At 36.5% G+C, this 22,500-nt stretch overlaps 1 protein-coding gene across 1 annotated transcript in view; it reads left to right on the top strand.

Annotated features, from left to right (window-relative positions):
• cntnap5b (contactin associated protein family member 5b) overlaps nucleotides 1-22,500 on the top strand; it is a 66,418-nt gene that overhangs the window by 4,692 nt on the left and 39,226 nt on the right. Inside the window, exons 2-5 of the mRNA XM_082139658.1 lie at nucleotides 11,482-11,592; nucleotides 14,253-14,446; nucleotides 16,413-16,560; nucleotides 20,966-21,169. Coding sequence (XP_081995784.1) covers nucleotides 11,482-11,592; nucleotides 14,253-14,446; nucleotides 16,413-16,560; nucleotides 20,966-21,169 — 657 coding nt within the window. The remainder of the gene's footprint in view (nucleotides 1-11,481; nucleotides 11,593-14,252; nucleotides 14,447-16,412; nucleotides 16,561-20,965; nucleotides 21,170-22,500) is intronic.

The following is a 22,500-nucleotide window of genomic DNA, read 5'->3' as shown; positions in this document are numbered from 1 at the left end:
AATCTATTCTGAAATATGCGTGGGTTGGGGAAAAAAAGGCAGAAAATGAGAAGGAGATGAAGGAAAAAAGGAAAAGATTCTTAGCCGGTCTGAGAGATCCAAGGGAACGTCTTGGTTTTTAATAAGTGGCAAATTCCATAGGAAATTCCGAACCATTAATCAAAAGATAAGTAATCAAGTTTGAATTCCTCTTCAGGGGTTTGACGCAGTACATGAAGCAGTACTACTGAAATAACAAGATATACAATATATAAACAAGTTCTGCTTCATATTTCAATAGTACAAAATCCATCTTGACAAACGGCTGCTTTCAAATTTTGCCAAAAATCTGTTTCCGTTGAACCAGAGTATCAGCGTCAAGTTTCCAAAGTGTGTGGGACATATTCCTGGAGTAACATCCTTTCCATGAACCGCCAACCATCCATTCACTAATGTATTTTGCATATAAAAACGAAATTCTGGCTGAAATCGCAATCTCGGTTGAGTAATCTAAAACTCAAATCTGATTTGTTAGCGCAGTGTGACTTCCTGGAGTACGCAAAATTCTGTTTGCATTAAGCTTCATTCGCTAATCGTCTATTTGCACGAATTTGCATGTAAAATTGTGTGTGAATATTTTTTTTTTAAAGTTTGTATTTAAAATTCACAATGTACAGAACTTAATATTTTTTAAAAAACAACAAAAAACACAAATTTCTGATTGATATTTTGCAGGGGAAGGTTTTGTGTGCAAATAAAACTGAGATCTGATTGGTTGGTGCAGGTTCACTTGACTTTCTAGAGTACACAAAATTCTGATCACATTAACCCTTAAACACATACCTCGGGTCTTTTGCGACCCGGGATGTCATTCTCTACCCTCCTCCTCATAAATTTTTAAAAGTTTGACATCAACGTTCTTAGTGTTTCTCAATCAATGAATTCTAAGCAATATAACAAGAAAAAAATTATACTATTATAAAAGAATGCCTTTATTATTATTTGTGTAAAAAGTGTATAGGGTTGGTAATGACCTTGAGTTGTGTAACAGTGCAAATATATTTTTCTGCACAACAATAATTGAATCTTTGATGTGCACTCAATTCTGATACACAACGATTAAGTGACGTTTCACTCATAGTTACCGCAAGCAGAAAACAAAAGAATAGGAAGTATCATCAGCAAGTCTTATTTCAGTCTTTCTACTTCAAAATTTCACATTTAAAGGGTTAGTTCACCCAAAAATGAAAATTCTGTCAGTAATTACTCACCCTCATGTTGTTCCAACCCCGTAAGACCTTCGTTCATCTTCGGAACACAAATTAAGATATTTTTGATTAAATCTGAGAGCTGTCTCACTCCTCATAGGCTTCTAAAGACGTTATAACTTGCTGGCCCAGAAAATGCATTAAAGACATCGTTAATATAGTCCAAGTGACTACAGTGGCTCAATCTTAAGTTTATAAAGCGACGAGAATACTTTTTGTGCGCAAAAACAAAACAAAAATAACGACTTTATTCCACTATTCATTTCCTTCTCTCTGGGCCTCGAGTTAGTTCATTTTTGGGTGAACTAACCCTTTAATTTAATGTGTTATTTGCCATTACTTTGTAATTATTTGTGGAACTTACTGGCAATTTCTGAGTGGAAATTGTTTCAAAGTAAGTCGTACTCTATTTTTTTTGTGTGTGTACTTTGGTAAATCTATTTCACATAAGGCTGAGGGCACAGAAAAACAAAATTAACTGTGATTGGTCGCTTTACATGTCAATCAGATTGTATTTCCTGTCTAAGTGGGCGGTTCTAAGACTAAAGTTTATGCCAATAGAAAAAGAAAAGTTGCCATTGTCGTCTTTTGGAAAATAAAAAGACATATACAAACTCAAAAAAAGTTATGCAAAGAAAAATCTTCCCAGGTTTATCAAGTTTATTTTACATGTTCTCACAAAACGCATAGCACAACCAGGACACTCCAGCTGTCAGCCCTTAGGGAACCGTGCGAAGATGACTGACAGGTCTAATCCATCAACGTAAAAAACGGTAATAACAAACCTGAACTCAACTGATGTTCACTTGCAGACAGTACCTTGAAAAACACGCTCCTTTAATGTATCTTCCCTTAATGAGATGCTTTTCAGTCTGTGTTAGTGGGCGTTTAGTCTACCAAACATATGCTCCCCAACTTCGTAAATATCATCCAAAGCACAACAAACTCTTAACAAGCTGCTAATGGCGTTTCATAAATATCCCAGAAAGTTCTGCCGGCATTCCACACTCTTTGTGGTACAGCGCCGGAGACGTTCTCCGCTCTGATCAGTGCAGAGAAAAGGTTTTGTAAACCAATCTCAATAGCTTTGATGGCGTCCCGGGTCACGGTTGTGTATTGTTGTTTACTTGAGTCAATAACCAATCGGAGGCCTTGATAAGTTTGTTTTTCCAAGTCTGCTGTATTAACCAAAAGGGAAAAACAGCAACAATGAAAAACACTGAGCTATATCTGGCCACATACGTACTAAGCAGTCTCAGCTCTTAAAATATTAACGCTTTAACCTTGTCGTAATTCCAGATCCTTGTGTAAACTAGTCTAGGACATTATTCTTATGTCCAGGGAATCGAAGTTGCTCTCAAATGTTCCAGTTTTAAAATGAAAATAAGCTTAGGGTTTGGTCTTGGGTTCGTTGCATGTAATTATGGATAATTTATTGTTATTACTATAGTAACTACCGTACATATGTACCAAGGACACTAAAATTAAAGTGTTATATATAATACTCTTTATAGCATTTTAAAATGAGTATTGTATAACATTCATTATTTAAGTTCTGTAAATAGATTGTAATTTAATAGTACTTTATAATTTTATTTGTATTATTGTGTATAAAAACTATTATCATCATCATCATCATCATCATCATCATCATCATTATTACTATTATTATTATTATTATTATATTATATAGTTATGTATAATTTGAGTTATGTATAATTTGTCTACATACAGATTGTAATTTATTTGAATTATTTCTTTTATTTAATAAATCTCCTGTATGTATAACTATTTAATATTTATAACTATTTATTATTATTATTATTATTATTATTATTATAAATAGAACTAATATAAAAAATGCAAATATAAAAATACAAATTTATTTTGAAATTAAAACAAGTGTTGTATATTAATGTATATTATTAGTATTAGTATTTGTATTATTATACACATCTAATATAAACATACAAATAATAGAAAAATAGAAAATACAATATTTATTATTTTGAAATTAAAATGAGTATTGTATATTAATGTGTAAAATCATTATTATTATTATTATTAGATATAGGAAAAAAATACACACACACACACACACACACACATACACATATATATATATAAATTATTCATTATTATTATTATTAATAATTTATTATGTATTTATAACAACAATAATAATAATTTATTATTATTATTTTAATTCATATAGCACTCCTATTTCCTTGATGAAATTATCAAGACCCTGATCCAAAGATGATTTATTTTTATTTTTACCTACATTAAAATCTCATCTCAGTGACAATTATTCAAATTCTGTGATTCATATTCCAAAAATCGTGTATGCATCTAATATGTTACTGCTATTATAACTCTGTTCTGTAAAAATGAGTGTAGAAGTTATTGCGATCATTCCCACAGTGCAGTTCATCTACCTGTCTGACTCAGGATGGTGTAATAATGGATAGAGATAGTATATTATATCATTATATCTGTGTTTTACTAGTCACTATTGTGAGGGTCAGGGAACGTCAGTGATGTTGCGACTTCAACTCATATTGTTATTGACCTCTATGTGAAGAAGAATAGTTTAAATCGGTTTGAAATTGGTTTGAAATCAGTTTTCGTCCTTGAAACTCAAAAATAGCTATTTAGCTGAATGTTCAGGCTGCTCTGCAACAAAAATGTACTGCGGTGCAAAGTATAAAGCTCCAAAAAGCATCATAAAAGTTGTCCATCCGTGTGACTCAGACACACACACATCTGAGGTCATCGAAAAGCTCTGAGTGATGTTCAGACCAAGCCTGAGTTGTGATTCAAGGAAAGTGTTGCTTTTTCTTGCATCGAATGCCAGAAGTGTCAATCAGTACGTGTACAAGCTCTCAGCATGAACTTCATTCAAACGTCTGAGTTGACGCCAAATCAATCAAGATCTGATTCAATTCTCAGCATAAACTCTTAAAAACAATGTACGTGTGACGATTGGCTTGTTTTCTATAGCAAAAATGCCGTGCACTGTGTAATTTTGTCATTATTTACTCAGAAAGGACATATAGATTGGCATACAACATGAGGGTGTCTAAATAATGACTTTACTGATATTTTATGTTTAAAACTCCCAATATTCCATTCATATTCCATGATGTAATGTCCTCATCTTGCTGTCGAATGCACAGTTAAATGGCGACGGTAAATTAGCCAGGCTTTGTCGCGCTCTTCTTGTTGTGTTCCACCTGCCGAGGTGAGCGTGGAGTGTCACAATGGAAGTGAAGAGTCTCTCTGTGTCGCTGTTAGGTTTAAATAATAGCCTCTCTTTCATTTTCCTCTATTACATCAGCCCTCGCTGTCATGGGCAACCGCTAGTAAAATCAGGTCAGCGCTAAATGCCAAGCTTGAAGAGGGGGGCAAAAATGTGGCCCGAGTCATTTTAATTACCCAAAATACTGCACGATAGGGTGCAGAGGTCTGAGGTGGTGCTGTAAGTGGGACATGGCTAAATGTAAAATCCTGTTGTGAAAGGAGGATGATAAATGGTTTTGTAAATAATGTTTTTTTTTTTTATCATTTTATTTCATTATTTATTGAAGTGTTTTTGTAATTATTATTATTACCATTAGTGTTTTCTCCATTTGGGTAAGGCAGGAAGAGTGTAGGTAGGTAGGAAGGAAGGAAGGAAGGAAGGAAGGAAGGAAGGAAGGAAGGAAGGAAGGAAGGAAGGAAGGAAGGAAGGAAGGAAGGAAGGAAGAGTAAAGGCAGGAAGGAAGAAAGGAAGAAAGAAAGAAATGTAAGGAAAACAGACAGGAAGAAAAGAAAGAAGGAAAACGAGTAAATTAATGAAGGGATAGACAAAAAAGGAAGGAAGGAAGGACGTGTTTTTGTAATTATTATTACCATTAGTGTTTTCTCCATTTGGATAAGGAAGGAAGGAAGGAAGAGTAAAGGCAGGAAGAGTGTAGGTAGGTAGGTAGGAAGGAAGGAAGGAAGGAAGGAAGGAAGGAAGGAAGGAAGGAAGGAAGGAAGGAAGGAAGGAAGGAAGGAAGGAAGGAAGGAAGGAAGGAAGGAAGGAAGGAAGGAAGAGTAAATGCAGGAAGGAAGAAAGGAAGAAAGAAAGAAATGTAAGGAAAACAGACAGGAAGAAAAGAAAGAAGGAAAACGAGTAAATTAATGAAGGGATAGACAAAAAAGGAAGGAAGGACGTGTTTTTGTAATTATTATTACCATTAGTGTTTTCTCCATTTGGATAAGGAAGGAAGGAAGAGTAAAGGCAGGAAGAGTGTAGGTAGGTAGGTAGGAAGGAAGGAAGGAAGGAAGGAAGGAAGGAAGGAAGGAAGGAAGGAAGGAAGGAAGGAAGGAAGGAAGGAAGGAAGGAAGGAAGGAAGGAAGGAAGGAAGGAAGGAAGGAAGGAAGGAAGGAAGGAAGGAAGGATCAATAAAAGAAATGTAAGGAAAACAGACAGGAAGAAAAGAAAGAAGGAAAATGAGTAAATGAAGGAAGGGATAGACAAAAAAGGAAGGAAGGACGTTTTTTCATATACTGTATATACACAATATATATGCAAAATAATAGATATTATATTGGAGTATTATTTTTATTTAATAATAAGTATTCATTTACTTTTTATATAATGAGGACACATTTTATCTGCCAAATAATAATATATTATAGATATAATAGTTGTATTATTAATGAATGAATAATAATAATAATAAAATGTAATAATACGCACACATTTATAATGTTACTAAAAATTTGTATTTCAAATAAATCATTAAGCAGCTAAAACTTTTTTCTTTTTTTTTTTACATTGATGATAAGACCCATTATTAATAATTGAACACCAATAATAATTGAGCATTAAATCAGCATATCAGAATGATTTCTGAAGGATCATGTGACTCTGAAGACTGGAGTAATGATGCTGAAAATGCATCTTTGATCACAGGAATAAATTACAATTTTCAAAAATGTTCAAATAGAAAACTGTTCCAAGTGTAATAATATTTCACAATATTACTGTTTTACTGTATTATTGATCATATAAATGCAGCCTTGATTAACAGAAGAGACTACATTATTACAGACTTTAGACCTGTGTGTGTGCGTGCGCATGTGTGTGTGTGTGTGTGTTTGAATAGCCGTGGCGCCTTTAGGACAATCAAAAATGGCACAAACAAGACAGAGTCCTCTTGTTGCTTAATCTACACAGATGTTGGTCTTTGGTTTTATCTTCACATGCAAGATTAAACTCCTCTCACGAGGCTCAGGAATGATCCGGCAATTCTTAAACTACTTAAATGTGTTGGGAATGGGTAATTCAGCATCAGATAGCAAGAAGAGGGGTATTAGAATGATCACTTTAGAGCCTATTTTTCACTGGATAGGCGTTTTGAGTTGGATATGGTGCTTTGGAGATTTTTTATAGGTTCTTCAGATTAGTATCTTGGGTTTTGAATCGTTTAAAGCTAGAGTTTGCAATTTATGAGCAAATTATGCAATAATAGAGTCATTTTTATTGTTTAGCAACCTTTTATTTCTTTATTTTATTGTGTCATTTAACGAATTTGCTGCCAAACATCGCTGGCTTTTTTCGCTCTATTTAGAGCCTTTATTTTTAAGAGTCAAATGGCACTTTTTTAAAACATAAAAAGTCTCATAACGTTGTGCATTGGTCTTCTTTTGAATGTTAAAGACTTAAGCTTACTAACTAGTGTTTGAATACAAGTTTAGGTAAAAAAAAAAAAAAAAAAAAAAAAAAGGAGAAGAAGAAAGCTTTAATCCACAGAGGACGGATTGTGTTCTGTGTACAAAGAAATCTGGGACACTCCGAGAGCGTGCAAACGCTCCAACAGGATTTAAATGAGTGTTTCACACTTTCTACAGGATGTAGGTGTCCATTCACAGATGTCCAGGCGTTTTTCTGTTGCACTTCTAACCACTCCCGCCCCCCTCCCTCTTTATGCCTCCATTGGAAAAGTTTGTTGGAGGCACCAGACTCAATTCAATGTGGGAAAAGCTTCTTTAAAACTGCATTAGAAATCACATGTTCTGTCACAGCGCAGATGCACTGGGACATCCAGGGATTCCATTAAAGGTGTGGACTCTTAAAAGCAGCTGGGGTCAGGAAAAATGGACTGTCGTGCTGGGCTTGCACCGGGCTGCTTTTACATCTAATAAAGCGTATGAATACTGCACAGGAGGGGGAAGCGGGAGGGAGCACAGGTCTTAGCTATTTCTTGGATTCTTGCCTCTGTTAATAGCCTCATACGTGTTCTTCCAAACTGCATTTGCTTAAAAGCTTTCAGTTTTAAATGGCAAACCATAGAGAACTGAGTAATGTCTGTAGGATGTTTTTATGATTCTGAGAGCTCGTCTCTGTTTGCGAACATTTCTAAACAACAGCCACGTCTTTCTTATAATGCTAACGTTTTACACCGTTCGACTGTCTAGCAAGCAAAACGGCGAATTAGGCGACCTATCCTCAAGCTAATACCAGTGCTGCTGAGTTGTTTTCCTCCCATAAACATTCATTTCGCAGCATGCATATGTCAGTAGAGCTGGCAGTGCTGACTAGGAGAATTTCCAAGGTAAACATAAAAATTTAATCTCCCCCCACCCTTCCAAACCCCGTCTTCGCATTCATGCCGAGCATCCGTCTGATCCCGGTAGAAACAATTATGCGTAGTGTGTTTGTCAAATACAGGAAAACCAATGTTTTTTACAGTTCAACAAGCAGCCCTGAGTGTGCGCTAACATCCCTTGGCCTTCGTTCTTGTCATGAATTGCTATTTAGAAAAAGTGAGCACTGTTCTTGATTCGTTAAAGAGTTTTATTAATTACATGCATACATGAGTACACTTCATTTACACTAATTACTAATCTAAACTGAGATTATATTAGCATGATTAACCAATTATGTATGCAGCAATCAGGTCATTGTATTTGATTAGAATAAATAATTTTTGGCATTATGATGATTGGCATAAATTCAAACATTAAAGAATCATAATAGGCATGATTTTATAAAAATAAAATCAAAATTTTCTTGATTAGCTGTTTGTAGTTAATTAAGCTGTTAATTTCTCAAACGTTTTTCCTAAGCAACAATTTTATTAAATGGAGAGCAAAGGAGGCTTTTGTTTAAAAGGACAGTTCACCCAAAAATTTTAATTCTGTCATTAATTACCCACACTCATGTCGTTCCAAACCCATAAGACTTCCGTTCATCTTCAGAACACAAATGAAGATCTTTTTTTTGATAAAATCTGAGATTTCTGACAGCACAGCTAGTACTTGCTTCAAGTGATGCTTCAGAAAATCGTAAAACTATTCCATATGAATCAAACGGTTTAGTCCAACATTTTCTGAAGAGTCTCGATCACTTTATATGATGAACAGATTGAATTTAGGCTTTTATTCACATATGAACATTCAACTCACACATCGGTTGTGGTAAACAAAAGCTCAAGCATGTTCACTTGACGTGCGAGAACCAATGAGGTTCATTCTGCGTGTCACGCAGCACGTTTGAGCTTCATGAACCAATGAGGTTCATTCTGCGTGTCACGCAGCACGTTTGAGCTTCATGAACCAATGAGGTTCATTCTCGTGTCACGCAGCACGTTTGAGCTTCATGAACCAATGAGGTTCATTCTCGTCTTACGCAGCACTTTTGAACTTCCGCAAGAGGTTTGTTCTCGCACGTCAAGCAAGAATGGTGTTTATGTGAATAAAAGCCTAAATTAAATCTGTTCATCAAATGAAGTGGTCGAGTTACATTTTGGACTAAACCGCTCAATTCATATGGATTAGTTTTACCATCTCTTTATGAACTTTCTTAAGCGTCAAAGTGTCAGTTGCGTAGCTGTCAATGGAGGGACAGAAAGATCTCAGATTTCATCAATAATATCTTTATTTGTGTTCTGAAGATGAATGAAAGTCTTACAGGTTTGGAACGACATGAGGGTGAGTAATTAATAACAGATATAGATGTTTTTGGTGAACTAACCCTTTAAATATCTTTAGGGAAAACATTGATCCATGACTGAGAACTCTCTTAGTGAGTCTTATAAGACATGATTGTGTCTTATGAGCTATGCAAGAACAAAAGCTCAGCAGTATTATTTTATTTTATTATTATTTGTATCCCTGGGAAGCATTTGAAGGATGAATAAATGTGTTACAAAGCAGCTCATGTAATGGACTTCAAAAGAATTCCTCTTTTGGAGCCATGACCGAGCAATTGGCATACATGCTCAAGACACATTGAATTATGCTCAAATAAGAGATACAGTATTGGTTCCAATCTTGCCCATCTGGTGTCTTGATTGTTTTCATGGATAAATTTGTAGAAAAAGAGTGCATTTCCAAGCCAAGTTGAGTACAGGACACTGGGTGCTCAGTACAGGACACTCAGTATGTTGCAGCAACTTCTGTTCACTTTCGCAGAACCTTCCTCTTCATTTGCATTGCACAATTCCATTTGGAACTAATAGATCCACAGCATTCTCTGACAATCTCCTGGTATCCACAAATTTCATTCAGCAAATGCAATGGTTTTTAACTCTTCAACTTAACAAAGAACTTAAATTGTTGAAACGTTGCAGTTTTTGAATAAAATTGACTGATACCCATAGAGTTAGTACACTTACTGTAGTTTGCAAAGGCAAATGCTGTGGATCCATTGGCTTCAAATGGCATTGTGCATTGAATGTAGTAAAAGTTGTAGTTCAAGATTCAACGGATGCTCTGTCATGCAACCAAAAGTTACTTCAGCTCTAACATAGACACCATTAAGAAATAGATTTGTAGTTTCGTAAGAGCGGTGAATCGGTTTGTTTCAAAGGGAACAGCGCATCACAAGGTTGTAGAAGGAGAAACTCTCTGAAAATTACATCCTGGCATCCGACCGAGAGTTAAGAACACTTTAAAGTTTGCTGCAACATTGACCAGAGTAGGATCCAGCTGTGTTTTCAGAAATCCCGCTTGATTTTAAATAAGACATGGCTTTTTCAACCCCCTCAAAAGGGTCATACATATTCCTGTCCATCAAACATCTCAAGGAATGAAGCTTCAGGTTTATGGTTGTGCTGTATCGATTCTCATCTCTTGTGCCATCCGAGGATCAGGTGCTAGGCAGCCACTAGGTCAATCTCACTTCCCTTCTGCACAAGAAAAAATCTAATCTGGTCTCTTTCCGCTGGCGGACGCAATGCTACCGATATCCTCCACACGAACGTCACCGCAGCGATATGAGAAAGCCCCTGTCAGTCATTCCTGTCATTCATATTTATGAGATTCAGAAACATCACTTGCTCAATTTGCTCACGTTACACGCCTACAGTGGAAAAGATAGAGAGATAGCCAGCAAAAGAGACTCCCTGTTGAAATATGCATCAGGGGGCGGGTTTTTAAATGGCTTCATCTGGAGGAAACCTGCTTCGGAGGTTGCCTGTTTATTAGGGATTTTTTTTCCAGAGCTAAAATATACCGTTGAGCCAGAAGAGGACGATTCTTTTTAACTCGTTTGCTCGAGTATCTCTGCCTCTCAAAGCCATTGTAAGAGAGGAGACAGGGCCACATCTAGCTACCATCCTCTCTCCTTCCTACGACCTTACCCTGATACTCACTATTTCATGTCTCTTTATCTCTCTCTTTCTCCCTCTCATCTCCCCGTCTCACCTTTTGCCCGGTCTGGAATACATTTGCAATTCTGTGAGTGATGCTATTTGATGTCAGGCTCATTCAGGAAAGCGTTTGAAAGGTTAATTAGCTGAGAAATCAGTGTGGCTTTCTCAAACATTGAAATGAGAGCCGTTGTCAGATTTCTCACTCTCTCTCCTTTCTGCTCATTCTTTCTTGTCATTATCTTGCTCTGCACGTTAACCTGGGGAATGGATGTTGAAAGTCCCATTTTTTTTTACTGGATGAAAGGAAGTTTATCCCTGGGAGCACTGCAGACTGCTTTCTTCTGGTCCATTAACTGGTATCTTCTGCCAAGGTTGAGGGTGTAAACAATTTAGCAACATTCACAAGCCATTTCATGTCTGTAGGTTGACGTATTTTTGGGAGAAACTATATATACAATGGAGAAAACAATGAAGGGCAGGACTTGATCCGTTATCCATTGGGAGTGAATTGGTTTATTAAAACTGGGCATTTCATACCAAAATGGAGTCATTCACAAACCATGAACGTCAAATCTGATTTGTTAATGTGTTTCCTGCTGTTCTAGATCACTGCAATGGGCCACTGGTCTCTGCTCTTCCTCCCACATCATTCCAGAGCTCCTCATCTTCCTCCGACAGTCAGTCACCATATTTCGCTAAACTCAACAGAAGAGATGGTGAGTAATCCCACTATAAAAATGGGAAAATGTGGTGTTGTTACCCTACTGAGGTATTTCTATTAGATGTCTATACATTTTCTTTCATTAGCATAATCTAATGTTTTCAGGTTTTACTGGTAATATCAAATTACATTATATACAGTATTTTGATTGTCATATACCATTTTAAATAAGATTATATTATATTTATTTTATAATTTGGTGAAAACATTACAATTATTATTTAAATACAAACAGTTCATTTCAACAGTATTTCATCAAGTACATGTTTTGATTAAATGGCAAAAACTGTACAGCGATGGTATCTGGTGCTAATACCATGGAGATTTTTATATAAATCATGCACTGATTGATTATTGTGTTTTTGCCTACTGGATGTGCACACTGTTTGCCTAATTCTTGTGTTTATAGACCATGGTATTTACATGGTACTAGAAAAAAAACATGACTAGACCATGAAAAGACATTGTACATGGGTAGGTCTAGCGGGGTCAGCCCTATGTTCCCACAGCCCTATGTTCCCACGGTCCTATGTTCCCACATTTCTAAGATTTTTTTTAATTACGATTTGTCTAAACCCCAGTTACGGGTAGGTTTAGGGGTGGGGTAAGGGGTAGGCCATTTGTAGGAACATTGTCTAAACCCCAGTTATGGGTAGGTTTAGGGGTGGGGTCAGGGTAGGCCATTTGTGGGAACATAGGGCTGTGGGAACATAGGCATGATCCCGGTCTAGCTAATGCTGGAGTCCGTTGCATTCAGAACATGAAACTCTGTCATTTGATATGCCACAGCAGATATACACATCCAGTATGACTTGTGATGGAGTATTAGCATGCAGTACCCAGCCTTTTAGAGTCGATTTGATTGTAATTCAGTTTGCTTACGGGTCAAAAGCAGACCAAACAGTGAATTACTGCCTGACAGTGACAGGGACCCCCATGTGACACGCACCTCTGTGGCTTGGTGTGGTTGTGCTAGTAGAATAGTTCCTTGTGCTAAGACTAGCTCTGGGTTTGCTGTACAGTATATTACTCAGCCTTTTAATTGCAGTGCCAATGTAAGTTAGATTCACTGAGCTAATTAGTGTGAACAGACAGGTTTAAAAGAACCTCACTTGGCAGGCTTGTCTGAAGTTGAAGCTTGGCTGTCTGCGAAATGCTTCAAATATCTGTTTGCCTTTAATTAAAAGTTTATATTTTGTTAATGAAGGAATGTTTCCTAATTAACTACAGTGCTGAGAAACTTGCCAAAAGAAGCAATGCAATTCTTTATTTATTTAGTGTTTTTCACTAGCCTGGCAGTAGATGTATAGTCGTTTTATCAGTAGCTATCATGTACAGTTGTTTATCATGCTAGCTTTTCTTATAAATTGTAGATTGTCATTGTAGATTGACTAAATGTTGCATTGCTTTGTAATGATGTCTTGTGCATGAGCGAGCTGATATAAAAATAAAACATGCTATTCTAGGTTTCTTTCTCTCAAGACGTGTTGGGAATTCGGAATCATTTTAGTGAATCATTTCAATTAGAATGTTGGGTTTCTTTAATGAGTTGGTTCATTAAAGGTGTGATCACAATAGACTTTGTCTTATTCACTTAACATAACATAATTGACATAATTTCCTCTCGCCCATATTTATAGTGTGAAATAATTCAACATTCATAAATTCTACAGTAAAACCACCTTTTGGCTGGTGATATGAGCCATCAACAGCCTTCGAACGTTTTTTTTAATAATTTTGTTATAGTTCTTCGAGTTCACTTCACGTGAACCGATTCAAATGCTGTATATTCACAAGTAGTCACTTAGTACTATCAAGAAATGTCATTGAGCACAATTTAGCTTTTTTTGTGGAGCGAAAAAAATATTTAGTTAAAGATGTGGTTACATTTACAAAATCATTTACATTGGTTGGATTTCGCCAACGAAACTTGACACGACAAACGAAACTTCACTGTTCAGTGAAGTTTCGTTTGTCGTGTCAAGTTTCGTTGGCGAAATCCATTAGTTTAGTATTAGTAATCCACACAATTTGGCGAAATATTTCCCCGTGGAGATTTTGCAACATGTTCAAGTTGATCCTTCGGATGAGACGTTAAACCGAGGTCCTGACTCTCTGTGGTCATTAAAAATCCCAGGATGTCCTTCGAAAAAGAGTAGGGGTGTAACCCCGGCATCCTGGCCAAATTTGCCCCTTGGCCTCTGTCCATCATGGCCTCCTAATCATCCCCATATACTGATTGGCTTCATCACTGTCTCCTCTCCACCAGTAAGCTGGTGTGTGGTGGGCGTTCTGGCGCAATATGGCTGCCATCGCATCATCCAAGTGGATGCTGCACATTGGTGGTGGTTGAGGAGATTCCCCCATCTATGTAAAGCGCTTTGAGGTCTCAGAAAAAGCACTATATAAATGTAACGAAAATTATTATACGGATTTGCCGCGTTGAGCAAACAAAAGCTGTTTGGTTTGAAAGTACTTTTGTTGTTGTCTTTTTGCATGTGAAATTTTGCCAAAATTTCGCTGCTATGAAATTACCATAGTAGTACTTTTTTTGAACTTTCATCACAGGTTGACAGCTTAATTTTTTTGCCTAGCATCTTTTTGTGGGTTGTACCTGGGCTAAGTTACATTACAACCCTTCTGTTCTTGTGTTAGGTGGCGGCGGCTGGGCTCCAGAACGAACAGACAGGCTACGGTGGCTACAGGTGGACCTGCGGGAAAGGGTCGAGATCACAGCTGTGGCGACCCAGGGTCGTTTCGGGAATCCTGATTGGGTTACGAGTTACATGTTGCTGTACAGTGACACAGGAAGAGCTTGGAAGCAGTTCAGACAAGAGGACAACATAGGGGTGAGTTATCCAAGTACTCTTATAAATAATCCAGCCTTTTATTATATTTATTATGCATTAGTACTTCAGTCAGGGCAATAAGTACTGTAAAAGCTTTCCAAATAATGTGGATCAGGGGGGCTTTTATGACCGGAATAAAATGCATGCACACCCATAATCATTAAGCATCTGCATCCTTAACTAAATCATAATAATTTACTAGGATAAATTAACGCATCCTCCCCTGCACTGTTGGTACACATTTCCCATCGAAAACCAGCCACCCATGAAACGTTACATTTTTAATTATCGACCTGAATTACACTTAATCACCCAAACTAAGATTAAATACACCACCTATCTTGAGTGACGTGACTTTATATCCATTTCATGGTCTCCTGACTTCACCGGTCACTGGCAGTGCAGCTAAAATCCTTGTCTTCCCAACTTGAGTTACGTTTTCTTTTCTTTTTTGGATAGTTTTATTTTGACAACTTTGGAATCAATCGAATCGGCCCTTGCGCCACAAGAGACAGCGGTTGCATTGCCTCCACACTTACAGGCAAACAAATGGGCTTCTCCCTCCTCTTCTGAATCAATAGTAGTCATTTCAAAGCTCCATCATTCCCTGGCGTTCTTATTAAGCACCGGCTAAAAGAGAGCTGGGGCGAAACATTACTGAGATCTTACCTGCCATCTCCGTCATCTCTCATTAAGAAAGCTTGGTTTTCCTGCTAATGTAATCATTGGAGCTAAACAAACAGAGAGCAGGAGGAGGAGGTGGATGCGGAGGTGGTGTATATATTTTCTGCGGCTAACTCATCTCGTTACAACTTTTTATGTAATTAAAAAAATTTTTTTGTTCAAAGATGGTTTAATGTTTGGTTCTTTTATCTTCCACCCCCATTGGGAGGAAAAAAAGGTGCTGATTAGTTTGAGAACTGAGTTTAATGGAAGTCTTTGAAGGTGTGAAGCATTTTAATGAGTGGAAGATTAAAAGACGTGGAACATTTTTAAAGTGCGGTAGGTGCCTCCTGGTCATGCCGTTTTTCTGTTAGGCTCTACAGCTGGAGGTAGGACCCCCAGCTATTCTAAAACTGGAGGTTTAGATTAGCATTGACGCTTTGAGTGCAGCTTAAAGAAACTAACGCTGCCAGAGGCTCCCCGCTAACTTTTTGTGTTAGTTTTTTTAAATGTTAGGTAAATGCAGCTTGGCAAAAGTTCAGCTCTATGTATAGATTACCAACTCTCTGACTTTTGAAGAGTTTCTCTGAGGTAAACCTATATGCTAATTGAGACTAAGCTGGCTAAAAATGATGTTAGCATTCCCAGTCACTTCAATGTAAGTCTTTCGACTTCCTCATGCCACTTGCGCAGTCAGTGAAGAAACAGAATGATGAAGTAACGGCGTTTACCAGCACATGTTAACTAGCCAAACCTTCAGACTTGAGTGCTAACATTGTATAACGTTAAAAATTGCGCCTTAGTCACTGAAGAAATGTCTTAAATTGGCAATATCTTAATGTTTACCAATACTTTACTACAGCACAGACTGTAAATAGATGTAGGAGAGCTAGTAACACATTAGTGTTAAGGTGTGGTCACATTAGGAAAAGTTTCTATGAAAAATTAGTATAACCAACTCGCAATTCTCTATGTAGATTCCTATTGAAATTACTCATGAAAATTAGCAAAACAATAGTACAATTGACAACACTTCTACAAAGGCCTTCCATCTGGCAGGTTTAACTTTAGAAGAGTTTATGTGAGTCAAACATACATGCTAATTGAGATAAATGCATGCTAGCAATATACAACTTTGTCATTTTTATACCACAGAATGCATTTCTTTGCAAACAAAAATGTGTCTGAAAATTATACCTCGTATACCTCTCCTCGTTTGTCATTATATTAACTCATCAATATATAGCAAGGCCAAATTTGGGATAATTTTCTGTTTTGCAAACTTATTTATTTTTTCCTGCAGACTTTCCCTGGAAACACAAATTCCGATGGGATTGTTCACCACAAGCTCTCACACTCCATAAGAACACGGTTTCTGCGGTTCTTGCCGGTGGACTGGAGTCCCGGGGGATGGATGGGCCTAAGAGTGGAGGTCTATGGCTGTTTATACAGTGAGTACTGAATGCACATTTGGTGGATAATTGGTATTTAGTTTTTTAAACTAGACATGAAATGGAAACTCATCGTTGTAATTGGTCTTATTGTGAACGGTTCATCCATGCGTATGTTCCTTTTTTATTTTTTTTATTTTTTGTGACCTTTTGTGAATTTTTAATAATGTCTTAATTTCGATCTTCCTGTGAAATCCAATCATGCAGTCCTGCTCCTTTTTTACAGTCGATTGCAAGCTTCCATTCAGTCCCCGTCTTTTTTATTTTCCCTGAAAATCTGTTTCACTCAGATGTGCGTCACAATACAGAATAGTTTGTGACTTTAACATTCTTAAGGCCTATTCACACCAAGCAAAAATTCAGTGCCATTAAATATTTTAATTTCAATACAAGGAAATTATTGGCTTTTAAAGACAAATTGTATGTGAAAATCGGACCAAATTTGCGTGCCGAACATTCATGTTGTTGTGAAAAGCCCACAGAATTATGGGATATTTAGTTTTGTCATACAAGTCAACATCTTATAACCCAGCTAATCGACCCAGCTATTCAGCGCATAAAATGCAAACTCACAATTAAAACTTAGCTCAGCTTCGTAGCAATTCACTGTTCCATGTCCACAATGATTGTTTAGTTGTCGCACTCCCAACTCCCAAAATCCTGAGATTCCTGACTGTATATTCCGATATTGTGGTGATGTTGGTGCGAGTCTTGTACACACAATCATACTGATATGGTCTGAAGGAAGAAAGGACAAAAAACAAGCAAGCTGTGGTTTCAAAAGCCCAGCTAGTCTGTTTTTAGCTGTAGCTAGTTCAATGTAACGTTGTTTTACTGCAGTCAGGTTGAGTTGGTTTAGACTTACCCTTCACTGGGTATCAAAGTGCAGGGTAACAATCAATCGGTTACCTCAAGGGTAGCTTGCACCACACGTCTAGCGTTTGAAATATTTATAATGCAGCCTTTCTAGTGCTTGTTTTCTCTCTCTTTTTTCCTTCCCCTGATTGTTCCTTTCTCTCAGTCTCTCCTCAGGTGCTTTGTATTTGCAGTCTGCGCACTGGCTGCACCGATTGTCAATTCAAAGCTTGACTCGGCGACCTATCACTGCCATGTTTATTTTCTAAACGTTAATTTTGTGAGATAGGGCAGAATGTGACACCGCTGGGGGCGACTCGGTTTACCACGTTGATCAAACATGATAAGTGGGTGCTGACCACACAGTATTTCAGTAATAGGGTTTGATAACAGAGACGCTAGTGCTTTCTCAAAGTCAGACCGCTGGCAGGTTAGCACTAGCATTAGCGGCGGGCGCAGGCTTGCATTCCAAAGGAGCCGCAAATGAATCAGGCAGTGAATTAGTGCTCGGTAATTACATTTATAATTATCCCCGCGCTAGTACGCGCTGAACATACAATGGCTTGACACTGCGGTGCTCAATGTTAGTACAAAGGGCATATGAATGGGTGGAAAGAGTAGTAAAAAATATACTGAAGTAAAAGTACTATTACTTTCTCAAAACAGCAGCCATGATTGACAGCAGTTGGTGCCATCTACTGTGCTGTGGTTAAAGTTTTCTATGCACGATTTTATTCGAGATCGAATACTCTCACCCTATCCAATCACGTTATGGATAGGGAGAGATGCCAAAAACTTGGCGTCAAACGCGGGTCAAAATGAATTCGAACAAGTCTGAGACTTTAGAGTGGGAAAGACACAGAAAGAAAGCACATGTTTGGGATAGCGCATGGTCTCCCTCCATTCATATTTCTCTCCTGGAGGATAAACCGGACATCCTCAGCGTTGCGTTGGCCTTATTCATGCACTCCCAGAATGCTCCTGAAGTCAATTAGTTTTAAATCTGTCAAGCGCCTCTGCTGCTAACTGCAATTTAAGGCCATGGCTTCGTGGTTTAAACTGTTTGTGTGTGTATGTCTGAAATGGGGAGTGTGTAGCAAGAGCATACGTTCTCTAAGTGTGTGTGTGTATCCCTGTACAGTCATTAATTCACAATGGAGCACTGCTGTGTTGATGCCACCAAGAGACCCATAAATAAAGAGAGGTCTAATTCTTAGTTTGTAGAGGACTTTGCGTGTGTGTATTAAGCAATAAGTAGGCCCACACAGAATATGCACAATTTTCCCACATACTATATGTTCTAAGTAATGGGGGGGGGGGGGGTGGGGGGGGGGGGGGGATTATGAAATTTTGTTAAATAGATCTTAACAGAGTAAATTTGGTATGGAGTTATTTTCTTTTCAATCTGATTCCAAGGACTGTCAAGACCAGTATAGCAGATTTCGACACTGTTACTGTTATTATAATTTTGTATTATAATTATTATTGTTGTTGTTGTTACAATTGATATCATTTTAACCTTTAACATGATATTTAAAAGTCACCATCATCATTAACATAAGTAAACAACAAATAAGACCTCAACATCACCAAAATGCAAAATAATGTTTAAAATAATATGAAGTCAATCTTAAATGTCAATGTATTTAATATTTTTGTCTTGTATTAATCTTAAATTAATACAAATTAAGATGTTTAAAGTGAATTTCATCAGAAATTCATTGGTTCAAGTGTTATATGAATATTATTTATATACTATTATAATATGTATTAATATTTAGATTTTTACTTGTAATTTTATTTAGTAACTTTTTTTTTCTTTTTTTATCTGCTGTAGTCATTTGTTTGTTAATTTAATTAATTAATTTATTTATTTATTTATTTATTTATTATACAGGTTAAATTATGCTGGTTAAATTTTTTTTGTTTAAGTTTTAGTTTATTTATTTATTTATTTATTCAACTTAAACTCATTTCAGCTTGTTGTTTTGGCAACCATTCTAATTTCCGCTTCGTTTTTTTCTTCATCTAATATTTCAGCATTTTATTTTTCCGTCTACAATCCTAAATAATACATTATTCAAGCGTGACGTGATTCAACCGTGTGTTGTGTTTATCGAGCCGCCTGGATGAGTTCAGATGCAGTCGAGAGTTTGAACTTCATTGTTTTTGTTCTTTCCCCTCAGGAAGGATTATACAATATGCATTTTATTCTGCTAAACCTGGCAGTGTTTTCGACTTCTTTCTATCCTCTCAGTTCTATCCGACTCTTCTTTCTATCCTCTCACTTCTCAAGGTCATTGTTTATGTAACTTCTATGGTTTTTTGATTATTGTTGTGCATCTAAGATTAAAAGACTTTGAGATAAAGATACATTTCCTTATCATTCCATCTTGACACGCATTGTGCCTCCATCGAGACGCCAACTCATGCAAGAAAACGAAAACCAAACACATTCTCGTCTGATCTCCTCACTTTATCTAACTCAGCCTCATTGCGCTTGCTGATGTTCCTGGACCCTCTGTGTTAGTTCTATATTCAGCAGACGGCTCCGAGCTCTTTGCGTGGCTTTGCTTGTCATGGCTAGTTAGCTTCAGTCTCTCGCACTCCGGCATCCGGCGAGGAGAGATGGAGAAAGAGAGCGAAAATGTAATGTCTGACCTCTGAGCCCGGGTCAAAAACCATGCACATTTCTTCCTTTTACCGCCCAGGGTAGAATTTGTTTTGAAGGGTTGCTTTGAGGCAGGCTTGGATTTTTCTTTAAATTCTGGCCAACGTTTTTTATGAAGGAAATAAGAAAAATAAACTGACCTTAACTCTCAAGAAGGGTCTTATTCAGAGACTTCATCATTGTGTTTCTTTTCTTTTTTTCTTCACATGCACCTAATAAATGAGTGACACATTGCAAACTTTTCAGTGCAAGTTATACTAAATAATATTAAATAATTAAACGTATATAATAATAATAATAATAATAATTATTATTATTATTATGTTTTTATATAAATTAAAATAACACTTACCCAAAGTTTACAGTTTTTTTTGTTTGTTTTTTGTATTTGCTTTGCTTTGCTTTGCTTTTTGTTTTTGCTTTGCGTTTTCATTTGCTTTTCCTTTTGCTTTGCTTTCTGTGTTTGCTTTGCTTTTTGTGTTTGCTTTGCTTTTGATTTGATTTGCTTTTTTGCTTTGTTTTTTGTTTTTGCTTTGCTTTGCTTTTGTGTTTGCTTTACTTTTTGTTTTTGCTTTGCTTTGCTTTGCTTTGCTTTTGCTTTGCTTTGATTTGCTTTGCTTTGCTTTGCTTTGCTTTTGCTTTTGCTTTTTCTTTGGTTTGCTTTGTTTTTGCTTTACTTTGCTTTTGATTTAGCTTTTTCTCTTGCTTTGTTTATAAAAGATTATGAAAACACTTTTTTATTTTGGAAAATCATTTACTTATGAAATATGCGCAATTATGAACGTTTTTAAAGTAAATCAGGAAAATTTAGCACTTTTATCTTTCTTGTTATTTATGACCATGATGCAGATTAATTTTTTATTTATTTTTCTTCCATAGAGTCGGATGTTGCAGACTTCAATGGCAGGAGCTCTTTGCTGTATCGGTTTAATCAGAAGTCCACCAGCACAGTGAAAGATGTAATTTCCCTGCGGTTTAAGAGCCAGCGTGCGGACGGGGTCCTTGTTCATGGAGAGGGACAAAGGGGCGATTACATAACCCTAGAGCTGCATAAGGGCCGACTGGCCCTGCATATCAATCTGGGTGAGGTCTCTAGCCTTTTAAACTCAAAACTCAAGTGGGACATCTGAAACATATTCTATGCCAGCGTGTGGATGCAAATGCTTCGGAAAAACTTGATTTCATGCATTTTTGTGTTCTGAATTGCGGCAGGTTATAGATGTGGACTAAAAGCCACAAAACTCAGATCTTGTCATATTTGCAAGAGATTCACACTGTCTGTGTTTAGGTTATTCCACATCTATGGGTTTTGTAGAGCTCTCCTATCATTGCAGAAAAAGGAAGTGTTCACAGACACAATCGTGGCATCTTATCGTAATCATGTGAGAGGCAGTTGTGAAACAAAGATTTGATTAAGAGGCCAAATCTGCGGCGTAATCATACATAAGTGTATGGAGCTGTCACGAAGATGGGTCTAGTGTAGATTTCTGAGCCTCATGTTCAATTAGCACCATCACTCAGATGGAATAAGCTGTATGTTACGCTAAGAGCGGCTGCAAACTCTGATTGCTAAGTATACCAAGCCGAGATTGTTGATGCCGTTTATCAGGACAATGTTTTTGTGTTTACATCCGCCCTCCATCTGAAAGCTGTCAAAGCTCATTTCAAATGCTGTATTTTGTCACCTTCATGGGTGATTCTCACTAAAATGTGTCTGCTTCATGTTTTGCTCCAAAAACAGAAGAGATTATTTTTTTGCATACAGAAAATGAAACATATATTTAGGCATATATTTATTTTGCTTAGTGAGACAATTTTCATAAATGTTTGTTTAATTTTTGTTTATATATATATATATATATATATCATAAATGTTCATAAATGTTTGTTTAATTTTTGTTTATAAATTAATAAATAAATTATATATATATATATATAAACATAAAAATTAAACATAAACATTTATGAAAAATTTTATTATATATATATATATATGTATATATATATATATATATATATATATATATATACCTAATAACGTTAGGTGCAATTAATTACAGAAAATGTGATTAAATAGTTGACAACACTAATTTATATATAATTTCAATATAAAAAAAAATGGCTAATACATTTAGGGATTACAACAAATATTGTTATGATAAATACTTGCCTTTTTCCCCCATCACCGTCACTTCAGAAGGAAGATTTGCTTAATTGTCATGCAATAAATATCGCAATGCAAAAAATATTATTGATGGTAAAAATAGTCTCCATTTTCTTTATGCAAAATATAATTTCTTCCATCTCTCTTTGTTTTTGTGGTGAAATATGAGCTGAACATGTTCCTGACAGGCTTCTCTCACTTTGTCAAGATACTCTGTTCTTTCTGCACTTTTATCATCAGTACAGCAGGT

The sequence above is a fragment of the Leuciscus leuciscus genome, assembly GCF_965113295.1.
Source record: "Leuciscus leuciscus genome assembly, chromosome: 15".
NCBI lineage: Eukaryota > Metazoa > Chordata > Actinopteri > Cypriniformes > Leuciscidae > Leuciscus > Leuciscus leuciscus.
The sequence above is the reverse complement of the archived record's forward strand: the minus strand, read 5'-3'. Positions and strand labels throughout refer to the sequence as shown.